The sequence below is a fragment of the Taudactylus pleione genome, unplaced genomic scaffold (genome assembly GCF_031769625.1).
Source record: "Taudactylus pleione unplaced genomic scaffold, aTauple2 ptg000223l, whole genome shotgun sequence".
NCBI lineage: Eukaryota > Metazoa > Chordata > Amphibia > Anura > Myobatrachidae > Taudactylus > Taudactylus pleione.
The window spans coordinates 3,009,477-3,023,769 of NW_028284625.1; the positions used below are offsets into that span (position 1 = coordinate 3,009,477).

The 14,293-nt window shown below is 43.3% G+C and overlaps 1 protein-coding gene across 2 annotated transcripts in view; it reads right to left on the bottom strand.

The window, feature by feature from the left end:
- Window positions 1-14,293, bottom strand: part of LOC148517309 (potassium channel subfamily T member 2) — a 1,089,312-nt gene that overhangs the window by 602,984 nt on the left and 472,035 nt on the right. For both annotated transcript variants that reach the window (XM_088478860.1, XM_088478861.1), the window contains 2 exons: window positions 9,355-9,457; window positions 7,016-7,064 (listed from right to left, as the gene is read on the bottom strand). In XM_088478860.1, coding sequence (XP_088334986.1) covers window positions 7,016-7,064; window positions 9,355-9,457 — 152 coding nt within the window. The remainder of the gene's footprint in view (window positions 1-7,015; window positions 7,065-9,354; window positions 9,458-14,293) is intronic.

A 14,293-nucleotide genomic window follows, 5' to 3' on the forward strand; every position in this document is an offset into this window, starting at 1 on the left:
GTAAGCCACTGGGCGATGATTTCCCTCAGTTTCTCTAAGAGGTTGTCGGCGGTGTGCCTCTTACTGAAACCGGTGATACACAGCGTAGCCTGCCTTGGAACGAGCTGGCGTTTCTGAGATGCTGCTACTGGTGACGCTGCTGCTGTTGCTGCGTAAGATGATACATCTACCCAGTGGGCTGTCACAGTCATATAGTCCTTAGTCTGCCCTGTTCCACTTGTCCACATATCCGTGGTTAAGTGGACATTGGGTACAACGGCATTTTTCAGGACACTGAGGACACTTTTTCTGACGTTTCTGTACAGTCTCGGAATCGCCTGCCTAGTGAAGTGGAATCTAGACGGGATTTGGAACCGGGGACACACTACCTCCATCAATTGTCTAAATCCCACTGCACTAATGGCGGATACTGGACGCACGTCTAACACCAACATAGCAGTCAAGGCCTCAGTTATACGTTTTGCTTCAGGATGACTGCTGTCGTACTTCATCCTCCTCGCTAAGGACTGTTGGAGGGTCAATTGTTTAGTAAAAGTAGTGGTGTTCTTACTTCCTCTCTGGGATGATGAACGACTCCCAGCAGCAGCAACAGCAGCAGCGGCAGCAGTAGGCGTAGCAATGCAGGATCCTCCGGAGGAATCCCGGATAGGAGAGTCAGTCATGCCAGTGACATGGCGTGCAGGACTACTTCCGATCCTGACTAAGGAGGAAATTGACGAGGAGGGAGTTGACGGTGTGGTTTGCAGGCGCTTGGATACAACAGGACAACGGGATTTAGGTGTCCCTGGACTGCTTACGGTCTAAGCCAAAGTTTCTGAACTTGACAGTAACTTTTTATGAACGCGCTGCAGGTGCCGTATAAGGGAGGATGTTCCTAGGTGGTTGACGTCCCTACCCCTACTTATTTCACCTTTACATATGGTACATATGGCAAGACAGTTGTTGTCCGGATTTGGATAGAAATATTGCCAGACCAAAGAGGTGGAATGTTTGGTCTTCTGCCCAGGCATGACCGTGATGGGCTTTTTCATCCCACGGACAACAACTGTCTCCCCCGGAGCCTGATTTAAACAAACCACATCACCATCAGAATCCTCCTCGCCAACTTCCTCCTCAGCGCCAGCTACACCAGTATCCTCATCCTGTTGTACTTCAACAGTGACATCTTCAATTTGCATATCAGCAAGTGGACTGTGGGTGCTCCTTTCACCACTTGCAGGGGGCGTGCAAATGGTGGAAAGAGCCACCTCTTCCCGTCCAGTGCTGGGAAGGTCAGGCATCGCAACCACCACCACACTTGGACTCTCCTTGGGGATTTGTGATATCTTCTTAGAAAGCACAGTTCTTCGCTGTGCTTTTGCCAGCTTAACTCTTTTGATTTTTTTAGTGGGAGGAGGGCTTCCATCGTCATGTGAAGCTGAACCACTAGTCATGAACATACTAGGGATCGACCTTAGCCGTTCCTTGCCACTCCGTGTCGTAAATGGCATATTGGCAAGTTTACGTTTCTCTTCAGCTGATTTAAATGTTTTTTTCAAGGTCATTTTCCTGAACTTTGTCATTTGGGATTGTATGTGCCCTCTATTATGACATTGGGCATCGGCCTTGGCAGACGACGTTGATGGCATGTTATCGTCTATGTCATGACTAGTGGCAGCAGCTTCAGCACTAGGAGGAAGTGGTTCTTGATCTTTCTCTATTTTATTTTTATCGGAGAAAGTTTGGTCCTCCATTTATGTTGTATCGATTTGATATATACGTGGGGCTAAACACAGAAAATATTTTTTTATTTTTGCTGGAGAGTAGTGCACTTTGTGGGTTACACCAGCCTTTAAGAAATGACCCAGCCGGCTCTTTACTTATGGGACACAGGCGCACGCTTGGTGCTGCTCCTTTGTTGATGCACGTGCGGCTACTGCGCACACAATTCACAAACACAGAAAATATATATTTTTTTGGTTTGGACCGGAGTGTACTTTGGGGTTACAGCACCCTTTAACGGTCAAGCCAGCCAGCCCTTTACTTATGACACAGGCGCACGCTTGGCACTACTTTGTTGATGCACGTGCGGCTACTGCGCACACAATTCACAAACACAGAAAATATATATTTTTTTGGTTTGGACTGGAGTGTACTTTCGGGGGTTACAGCACCCTTAACGGTCAAGCCAGCCGGCCCTTTACTTATGACACAGGCGCACGCTTGGCACTACTTTGTTGATGCACGTGCGGCTACTGCGCACACAATTCACAAACACAGAAAATATATATTTTTTTGGTTTGGACTGGAGTGTACTTTGGGGGTTACAGCACCCTTTAACGGTCAAGCCAGCCGGCCCTTTACTTATGACACAGGCGCACGCTTGGCACTACTTTGTTGATGCACGTGCGGCTACTGCGCACACAATTCACAAACACAGAAAATATATATTTTTTTGGTTTGGACTGGAGTGTACTTTGGGGGTTACAGCACCCTTTAATGGTCAAGCCAGCCGGCCCATTACTTATGACACAGGCGCACGCTTGGCACTACTTTGTTGATGCACGTGCGGCTTCTGCGCACACAATTCACAAACACAGAAAATATATATTTTTTTGGTTTGGACTGGAGTGTACTTTGGGGGTTACAGCACCCTTTAATGGTCAAGCCAGCCGGCCCTTTACTTATGACACCGGCGCACGCTTGGCACTACTTTGTTGATGCACGTGCGGCTACTGCGCACACAATTCACAAACACAGAAAATATATATTTTTTTGGTTTGAACTGGAGTGTACTTTGGGGGTTACAGCACCCTTTAACGGTCAAGCCAGCCGGCCCTTTACTTATGACACAGGCGCACGCTTGGCACTACTTTGTTGATGCACATGCGGCTACTGCGCACACAATTCACAAACACAGAAAAAATATTATTTTTTTAGCACTTGGGGGGAGCACCCCTGATGGACAGAGCACCCCCTGGACAACACTACAGCACCCCTTTAGGACTGGGACACTGCACAGGACTTTGGAGTGGACACAGCCCCTATGGAGAACTGACTGCACAACACAGTCCAGCCAGCCCCTATGGACTTTGAAGTAGTGGACACAGCCCCTATTAACAACAGCGCACAGCACAACACAGCCAGCCCCTATGGACTTTGAAGTAGTGGACAACAGCAGCACAGCGCAGCACAGCACAGCACAACACTACTCTGCACTACACTACACTACACAGCCCAGCCAGCCCTAACTCCCACCCTTCCTCTTCACTGTCCACAGCCGAGTGAGAAAATGGCGCCGACGCGGGTACCTTATGTAGGATCCAAAACCCGCGAGACCCGGAAGGCGGGATGATGACGTTTTGCCTCGATTTCAGATCCGAGTCAGACGGGAAAAGTCGAGCCTGACTCGGATCGGCCTCGGATCAGGGGGGCTCGGGAGGGTTCGGATTTCAGAAATCCGAACCCGCTCACCCCTAGAGTGAGGGCGGAAGTGCGGTTTCATGCCCATAAATGCCAGCAAAAGAAGACATTTGTCCCCTTATGGGCTCACTTTGCTCACCACGCTTAAGGCACAGTACAGTAGTTTGCTTCGCTCACCACAGGTTTATATTCCCCCTTTACTTGCAACGTGGATAGTAACTGATGACATCCTGGTACATCTACTTACGGGGATATATCCCCTACTTAATAGATATGCCCATGGGTAAAGCTAGACACACCCTTTGGGTAGAGCATGGCCCCCTCGATGGCACATACTACAGCCAACTATAATCTCCCTGAAACTAATTTTCAAAGTAGGCAAGTATGCTTTTAATATATGTCCAGTGAAAATTGTACATTGAAAGTAAATATCTGATTGGTTTCTATTGGTTGTTATAAATTTAAAACTAGTATAGGAGCACTGTTAGTACTCTAGGTGCAATGTTAGCTAGCATTTTTGTAAGAAGAGTATGGGCCAAATGTAATAGGGTGAGAGTTTATAAAATGTGAGTTTAGCAGTAACACTCTCACATTAATATATTGGTCAAGTTGTAGCTTCAAAATGGGAAAACATCTGGATGAGAGTTTAAATTGTGAAAGAGTCTGAAAAATGTGTGCGTTTGCAATCTCTCATACGCTATTACATTGGCTAAGTTTAAAAAGTGTGAAAGTTTACTCTCACATTTTATAAACTCTCATCCTATTACATTTTGCAATTTTCTGACAATACCTACCTGCTTTCTGTCATTTTGTGGGTCATCTGACATGGCAATGATCTACATGCAGGGGCGGAGCTAGGGTATTCGGCAACCCCCTGCAAACTATAGATTTGCGCCCTCCTACATATATGTCCTCTTAACATGTTTCATTACAATGGTACATATTTTAGCTTACATTACGGTGACCCCTTGCAAAGCTTACCTCATGGACTGCATTGTGCCGGCCCTGTCTACAAGATATTAAACCACACCCCCATTATATCACAATTGACACCTACTAATAAACCTCACTATGTTGTGTTGTCAGATATTACAGATTCATTAGATCAGAGGTTCTCAAACCCGGTCCTCAGGACCCCACACAGGTCACGCTTTCCACGTCTCCCAGCAGGTGCACAAGTGTATTCATTACTCACTGACACATTTTAATAGATTTACAGGTGGAGATAATTATAACACTTTTGATTCTGTGAGGAGACCAGGAAAACATGCACTGTTTGGGGTCCTGAGGACCGAGTTTTAGAATCTGTGCATTAGATTGACAGGACTTCTGAAATAACTAAGAAAGTATATAGCATAGACAATAATAATGGTTCTCTAATCAGGGCCATTGAGACATCTATGGGGTCCAGGTATGGAGGGGGTGTGGCCAAATCCAGGTGTCACAGCCACACTCCCTCTGGAAAAAAACTCAATGTAAAATATTATGTTCTGTGCAATGCAGTCCCCCTCAGCAGCTGGCCGGGGCCCCCGTCTGGTCCCTCCAACAGGCTCAGGTAATTAGTACCTGCATCCTCCTCTCCTCTTTGTGCTCCTGTCTCTAACACACACTACTGTAAGCAGAATCATAAACACCTTTTATAAAAAGAATATTGTTTTAGAGTAATCTCTTCATTTTGCATTTGGCAGACAAAATGGGTTTATTTTAAGTGATTTTGATTTTTATAGACTCCAATTATTAAGCAACCAATTAGTTTTAGTCTAAAAAGATAAAAGTGGAGGTAAGAAGACACCTTAAGAGTAGAAATTGATTAGCATATGAGAAAAGATAGTTTTGTGAAATTACTGTAATTCAAAAGTATGAGACATTGGTTAAGAATAAGATATTGTTCACAAAGTGTTATTACAATGTCTAAGAGATTCTGAAAAAGTCATATTCAAAAAGAATTAAAGTTATTAAAGTAAATACAGTAAAAGATGCAGACACACTGCTCAAAATGATATATGACTGCGAGCCAGCAAAATATCACTTGTACCTAAAGATTAAAGTAATGAGAAAAAGATAGAATGAGGCATCAATAAAGTGCACTGTGTAAGTTCTACGATTGTTTGGCATTGTGCATGCGTGTGAGTCGCACTGTGCATGTATCACGGGTGCTTTGCGACTATGGCCCTCATTCAGAGCCGGACGCTCTGAGCAGAGCGCTCGCTCTGAATGAGGGCCGTCCTCCATAAAAATGGAGCGTCCTCCTGGACGCTCGTATAGCTGTGGGTCACCACCCACAGCACATACGAGCGTGCAGGATGATGGTCGCGATGGTCTTGACCATCGAGACCATCGCCAGTGTGACCAGAAGCCTGTGGTCGGGGTTTTCGACCACAAGCCCTGGAGTGATTTTGGCTCTATCAGAGCCAAAATCACTCCCACTGACATCACTAGTGATGTCAGTGGGGCCGGCTTCTGACGGTAGGCGTTCCATTGGGAACGCCTCCGTCTGGCAGGCACGCCCCCGGCACGCCCACCAAAGGGGGCGTGCTGTCAATCAACATCGACAGCACGTCCCCTTTGATCAGACACAATGAGCGAAGGAAAGTCCTTCGCTCGTCGCGTCTGGCGCATGCGCACGACGGAGCTCCCTCTGTCGTGCGCATGCGCAGTGCACACCATCGACCCACTTGCGAGCGGACAGCCACTTGCGAGTGGGTCTGAATGAGGCCCTATGTACGCACATGGGAATTATTTGCAAAGTGAATGTCATATGGTCAGCGTTTGGGGGAGATAACAGGGAGGGGGTGTTAGGTGAACACAGATGTTTCTGATCATTTAAACGCCATTCCGTGAGCATGCATAAATTAGCCATTGAGATTGCTTTGTCAGCATGAGACCTCTATGCGTGTAAGGAGAGCTGCAGGATTGGAGACAGGTCAGGCCTGACACAATGGCAGCATGGCTGTCTGATCTGCGTCAATGTTACTGATGATTTTGCAGGCACGCAACATCAGATGCAGGTGAGAAGGCAGCAGTGGGCGTCACTATGTTTGGGTAATCTTTTCGACTATTAGCTTATTTTCGCAGCTGTGTTCCATGTGCAATCGCAGCTGTGATCGCATCAGCGTACATCTCTGAATAAGGCCCTGAGACAATATCAGGCAAATATGAAATAATACACTGGAGTCCGTATTACTGACTGCTTACCAGCTCAAATTGCAGTTATAGCAAATGGAAACATATGTTAGTGCAAATAGATAATGTAATGCTTGAACTGGGTGAAATATAAAGTAGTTTTAAATATATCACTATCTACTGTATACTGTACATGAAGTATTTATTTGAACAGGACAAAGTCATTCAATTCTTTTATTAGGAATCTGCAATTTGTGAAAAAAAAGAATCACAATGGTTTCTAAATGTAATATAATAATAATAATAATAATAATAATAATAATAATAATGTTAAAAGAAAACAAATACTGTAAAGCAAGTTATAAAAAGTTGTGTGTAAAAGTATTTTCCAACCTGGTAAGAATCACAGGCCACCTGTATTAGAAAGAATTCCAAACTCCAGCAATGCTAGGTCAATTTAATATAGCATAATAATAAAATAGTACATTACCTGGAGCCCCCAGAGAGGCAAACTTCTGTTTACCCATATTATATGAGACCTGCAATAAATGGTTGAAGGACAATTAGCCAAAAAAAATTAATTTAAACTTAAAATAAAAAGTAATATGTAGAGGGAATAATTAGCATGGTGAATAATGTATCATGCTGATCACACTTATTTCTGCCATTATAACTATGACATAGAATAGACCAAGTGGACTAATATGGCCTGACTCTGAGTCAGTTCAGTCATGGCCTTTTTCCACAGCCATGTCTTTGACTTTATGGTAATGCCACTAGAAAGCCTTTGCCTGCTGTACATGCATGCATCTGAATGTGCAAGGACTGAGATGCCCACTCGCAGAGATTACAGATGCTGCATTTATCATCTGATGCGTCATTGGCACACCATTGGCCGCACCATCAACACTTGCATTAGTCCTATGAAGATGCCAGTAACAATATAGTTAATTGCACATACAGTGTGTTACCCTGCATTTAAAATATAGGCATGTCAACATTTCATAAGTCGACATTTTATCCTTTTCAAAAACTAGACAGTCGAAATGTTGACATTGACAATATAAGAATAATTTGCATGTCGACATTTGAGCCAAATCAAAATTTAGACAGTCAAAGTGTTGACATTGACAATATAGGTCACTGCACATACTGTAACCAGCAGTCAAAATATAGGCACATGCTTTGTTTGTCATTTATTTAGCGCGGCTAAGCAGGGGATTAGAGCTATGGTTCTTGTCATTTATTTAGCATTACTATGAAGGGCAGTAGCAGCTGCTGCAATTATGACCATGACAATTAATGTATGCCGCTGTAGAACTACATGCCCTGACCCAACAGTTTTATTGCAAATAGCATTACAATGGAGATTTGTATCATCTGAGTTGCTAATTGCAATCAGTCTGACATGACAGACTCACTGCTTACTGGTTACCAATAGTTCTAATTTTATCTATGTCAACATTTTGACTATTGACATGATGGGCAAAATTTATAAGTGCCAATTTCTAAACCCCAGTGGTTTGGTGGTGGTTTGGCGGCGGGTTCTAAACCCTGGCAGTTTGGTGGCGGATTCTAAATGACACCAAAACCACCACTTAGTAATTCTAGCCCTAGCCCTGGTCTATTCTATTCTAAAATGTCTTTTGACAGTGGTTTTGCAGCGGTTTTGGCCTTAGGAAATCTATAAACAACAAAACCGCCACCAAACAGCCGCCAAACTGCAGGGGTTTAGATACCGCTGCTTAGTAGATTTTGCCCTATGGCTGTCAAAGTTTTAACTTTGTCTACATTTTTGTTGTTGACCTTATGATTTCTTTTACATTTTAAATAATGACATTTTAACTGTCTACATTTTAACCGTTGACATGTCAACCCTGTCGACATTTCAAATTGTCTATATATTGAATGTCTAAATTATTTCTATATCTAAGTTATGTACCTGTAAATATTTTGACTATCTTCATATTGATTGTTAACATATAATCCATGCCGACATTGTGGTTGTCAAAATTTTGTACCTATTGACATTATTGTGTCTATGTTTTGAATGTCCGAATTTTGGCTGTCTAAGAAATATACCCAACCCCGAAATTTAAAAGCACAAATCTTCAGGGCAACATTGGCAACCTGTGGCGGAGATGGGACAATCTGGCTATTATTCTCTGCGTGTTCAGCTCCTATCTGATGAAAGTGGGATCTGTGATAAGATGCTTTAGCAATGTTAAAGGAAATTCAGGCATCCAAATAGAGTGCACATGTTTGAGTGACTCGGCTCACTGTTTTGAAGCTACGTAGAGCTGCTAGTGACAGATGAGCATTTGTTAAGAGCTGTGAGGATAAAACGGTTCTCACAGTCAGTGAGCTACAGCACTGACTATCTGTGGTTTGCTAAGAAGCATAAAATAGAGCCAACAAGAGCTGACAGAAACCCACCAGGGAATCCCTTCACTCTCTCTAAAATCCATTCTCAGTGGATTAGAAGAAAGAAGAAGAACCCATAAATGGATGCGGGACAGTAGTTCATTGTGTTCTGTTCTGGATGTTATGTTATTCACTTGTTATGACTTGTTTTTAATCTTTATTTCTGTTCATCCTAGGATAGCGTCTGTATAGTTATGTTGCTCACAATATCCCTTTCATTTGCTGCTAACATTTGTCAATCCACCATTCATACTAATATATGTAATAAATGACATTGTACCTTATGATATATAACTTTTCTTAATGTACACTAAAAGGATGACATCAGAAACAGTGATTATGAGCCAAGGCCTTGGATCTCACTGATATATAATTATTTACATTATATTTCTATACATTTATTACCATGATCCTTTGACTTGAGATGGGTCATCCAGAAGGACACGGACTATATACAACATACAGCTTAGTAGTTTGAGCGAGAAATTGAAAAGCCGGATTCTGAGACCTAGAATTGAAAAGAGATTATATAGAACATTGTACCACACTGCATGTTACAAGTGTCATAGAACAGAACAATAATTGTGAGCCTAAATACTGTACAGTATGTGATATTTATATTGTTGACGGTTGACACATTTTTAATTTAGCATTTAAAGATATTACCTTTTACAGTGATTTTATTATTGGAAAGATGAGGTTATCAATGTTAGTAATCAATGACAATGGCTGCAAATGTGATTGGCTACAGTTATTAGGTAATAGAGTTTACAGCAAACTTCCACTGGTCTTTTATTTATACAGTGTTACTACTCTGTATGGAGCTGCTGACCACTTATAGCACCCTTTAAATAAAGATTTAGAATAATACTTAACTTTTTCGACATTTACTGTAGGTTCAACATCATGACTACTATAGAAAGTAGACTTTGCACAGTTTGGTTTCCAATCAACTGAAAAAAATCTTATAATTCAGATGCAACAATAAAGTTTGGTCAAATCAAATTAGTCTGCAATTTTTGCAATTGTTGTCATTGTACTTAGGGACATAGACTAGAAAATAATGTAATTGTCTTTATCTCTAAATTGGAAACATAGAGACATGACACAAAACCTCACACCTTTTAATAAGAATAGCATTAAAAGTTGTGAGTTATACAGAAGCCATCACAGATCAGTGAGATCAGTGAAGGCTTCTGTCTGTGTATTTTTTTTAAAAAAGACGTGCAGCCCCTCCCCAGAAGCACAACCAGCCCTGGGCTCTGTACAACCTGTCCTGGTTCTAAAAATATAGGGGCCAAAATGCTAAGGGTGTCCCCATATATTAAGTACCAGCACAGGGCTTTTCTGAGGGGATACGTGTAGTATGCTGACGGCCGCAATACCGACCGCTGGCTTCCCGACTCCTCAATCCCGGCTAGGGTTAAATGACGGGCGTCTAAAATCTAGACGCCTGTCATTACCCCTATGCCGGGAGACCGGCACCCAGCATCCCGATCGAAGGGATGCCGGGCGCCACGAGCGGACAGCCTCGGGGGGGAGGGTTAGGTTTAGGGCACCCGGGGGGGGACTTAGGGCTAGGCACACCCCCGGGAGGGTTAGGCTAGGGGAAGGGGGGTTAGGGTTAGGCACCCCCCGGAGGACATAGGTCTAGGCAGCAGGGAAGGGGGGTGTTAGGTTTAGGCACTTTGAGGGGGGATTAGGGTTAGGTACTTGGGGGGGAGGTTAGGGTTAGGGGGGTAGGTTAGGTTAGTTAGTACTTACCTGGGGACGATCAGGATTTCCAGTGCTATCAGGCTTCCACTCCCGGGATCTCTTTCCCTGTCGGACTGACGCTGCCGGCCATGCGGCTGGCGGTATTACATACCGATTCGTTTCTGAGCCGGTCCTGGTTGTGGAAAAACAGGGGACGAAACGAGTAGGGATCCCCTGTAATTTCCATAACCAGCACCAGACTCTTTCCAGCGGGGGGGGGGGGGGGGTGATACCACAGCTAGGTAATCCCTTACACCGCTTTACCCGGCCAATATACCGGGGCCCCCTACACATTTTGGCCCCTGTATTTTTAGAAACAGGACAGGCTTTATATAGCCCGGTGCTGGTTATGCTTCTGGGGAGGGGGTGCGTGTCTTTTTTTATTTTTAAAAGTATTTTTATATATACACACAGAAACATGAACGTATCTCATGGATATATGCATGTTTCTGTGTTACTCAGATCTGCTCAGGATAAACTCGCAATCCTGAAGCTGGTCTATTGTTTTTGTGATTTCTCAGGCAGTAATATGTGCGAGTGAAACACTATTATACAGTAAAGCCCTAAAAATGCAAGCTTTACTATAGTCGCACCCTATTACATTTGCGAGTGAGTAAAAAATGCGAGTTTAGTACTAAATTCTAACAAATTCACAACCTATTACATTTACCCTTATGTGTACTCCAGAACGGAGTGTATGCAAGTAAGGGCACTAAAGAGTCATATATATTTTAATTGCATATGTACTTGTGGAGGCATAACTGGCATTCCCATGTAAGCAAATATCAATAAAGGCATGGCAATGGTACTGTGGGCCTGATTCAGAGCCGCTCGTAAGCGGCCGCTCATTTGCTCCGAGTGATGTTCGCACATCTGCGCATGCGTATGGGTCGTAATGCGCATGCGCCAACCAGTCATTGCGGTCGGAAATCGAGCGCTCGTAAAATAGCGAGTGCCTGCTAATTTGAGTGACAGGATGAGGCGTTTGTGGGTGGTAACAGGGGAAGGTGCTTGAAAACGGGGAGTGGTGATCCGAACGCAGGTGTGCCAAATGGTCAAAACGGGCGTTTTAAGGGTCTGCATAATTAACAAAGCAGCGTCATCGACCACATCACTTGATTGTTTCTTAGCCTGAACTGTTCGCATGATTGAGGTAGGAAAATCCTACCACAAGCACTGCGAGCAGTTCATACGCCTTTCGATGTACTCGATTAATCAAATAAATAGCGGAGATGACGTATGATGCGAGCGGCCAGGGGGCGTCTTTACAAAATAGCGAGCGCATGTTTCGTTCGCTCGCTTAGACATAGAGGCGTCAACTGACCGCAAAGAGCGAGCGCTCAATTTAAATAGCCGGACCCTTTTTCTGAACTAGCGAGCGCAAATAGCATCCGGGTCTGAATCAGGCCCAGTGTGCTCTGCTGAGCTGGACATAACCATAACTGGTGCAAGCATATCATTTGCACCAGTATAAGCTGTGCTACCTGATAATGATGAGTAACAAACAAAGCAGGAGGTGGAAGCACTTCAAGAAGCACATAACAGCATACGAGCAAATATACACATTTATTTCCAGTTGTATACACTTTACTGATAAGTGTAATCAATTGGCAAAAATGCTCCCTTATGTAGCAAAAATATTCAATTGATTTTAACATGAGCTTAGGAATACTACAAAACCCATAGCAATATACAGCACACACCATTATTTACTGTAACTATTGACAACCAAGTACCTGATCCTAAGTATGCAATTAGAAACATAATATAAAGAATTAGTATATGATGTGAACATAGCTAGTTCTGTCTAGAGTAAGTCAGTGATGTACAGTCAGGTGAGGCAAAGCCTTTCCTGCCATACTTCAGTATACTCCAGAGTTTTGACTATAAAAATAAGAAAATTTTGTATTATTCTAATAATTTTTATAGTCAAAACTCTGGCATAAAAAGTGTATGACAAATGAGGCACTGCCTCCCCTGTCTACCTGTTCCGCACATCCTTGTTCAAAACTCACCAAATTTCTAGCACTTATACTGCTGCACCTTTGTATAATGCCCACATAAACCCTCGGCTTCATATATGTATCTGTAAATCTGGCTCTGATACTAGCCAGTGCCTCCCCAGCCATTTACCTCACCGTACACCACTGGAGTAAGTAAAATATTTATGGCTATGAGTTATATCATTACAGGAAGATTCCATGTATTATTAATAAGTGTTCTTTGAGGGATAGATGGCAGACTTTACCAACAATATAGAAGATAGTATTACTGAGCCTAGGCAATAAGGAGCATAAAGAGGAGTAAATGGTGATGTGTGAGAACGGGTTTGGTATATAAGATAAACAATGTCTAAATAAACATCATATGTTAGACAGGCAATAGGTCGTCTGTGACAAAAGGTCGACAAGGACACAAAGTCGACACAGAAAAGGTCGACAGGTACAAAAGGTCGACAAGGTAAAAAGGTTGACACAGAAATGGATGACACAAAAATGGTTGACACTTTTTTTTGTTTTTTTATCCTTCATTTTCACCCTAACCCTCCCCTTGGTGCCTAACCCTAATCCTCCCTCCTGGTGCCTAAACCTAACCGTTTACTGGAAGTTACAATTACTAACTCAACAGCTTATATTTAGATAATAAGTAAAGCGGTCAGTGACCCACTCGAATAATAATTTAACCAAAAACTCAAATGACACAAGAGGGGAAACAAATGTATTTAATCAAAAGGAATCTAGGAAAAAATTATGATTTGGGACCTGATTCAAAGATGTTTGTTAGTGCACAGTCACTGGAACTTTGGGCCTAATTCAGTAGTGATTATGCATGCACAGAGGAATCCATATCAAAGTGTGTGACAGGCTGTGAGAATTTGGGGGGGGTTGATGGGGGAGTGGTCGGAAAAACGCATGCATGCCTATCCATTTGAACACCGTTGCTTGGGTGTGCATAAATTAGTCACTGCGATTGCATACACAGCTTAAGAGCCCACTGCATACAAAGAGACTTGCAGTGTCTGTGGCAGGTCAGACCTGGTGTAAATACTGCATGACTGACCATTGTGAGTCCATGGTACTAAGGGTAACACAGGTAAGCGACGTTGTACACATGTGAGAAGGAAGCAGTGAGTGCCTTTATGCCGGCTGTGCTTTGTCAGGCATTAGCATTTAGCATATTTTCACAGCTGCATTCTGTGCAAAATCGCAGCTGCGATTGCTGCTGAATCAGGCCCTTTGTACGCAGCAGCAATAATATGCTATTGTGCAATAATATGGTAATGCCGCTGGAAGCATCTTGTGTGAAAAGACGCATTTCGTTGGTTTACCGTATGTGGTCAACAGCTGCGTCCAAAGACACAACGTAGGATCACTCTGCATTTGTAAACTACAGGTTACTCAGGATGGCAACTGTTTTCACGTAACTGAAGCCAATGAAGCTGTATACAAGGACATTGACACTGACTTGAGCATGCACAAAACATGGGACCAACATCCTTCTCCCCCCATTTTTTGGTAAGCTGTCTGATGCTGCCACCATTCCGCCCACAAACAGCCGCAGCCTGCCAATCAGGCTGTGGCGCCCAGGC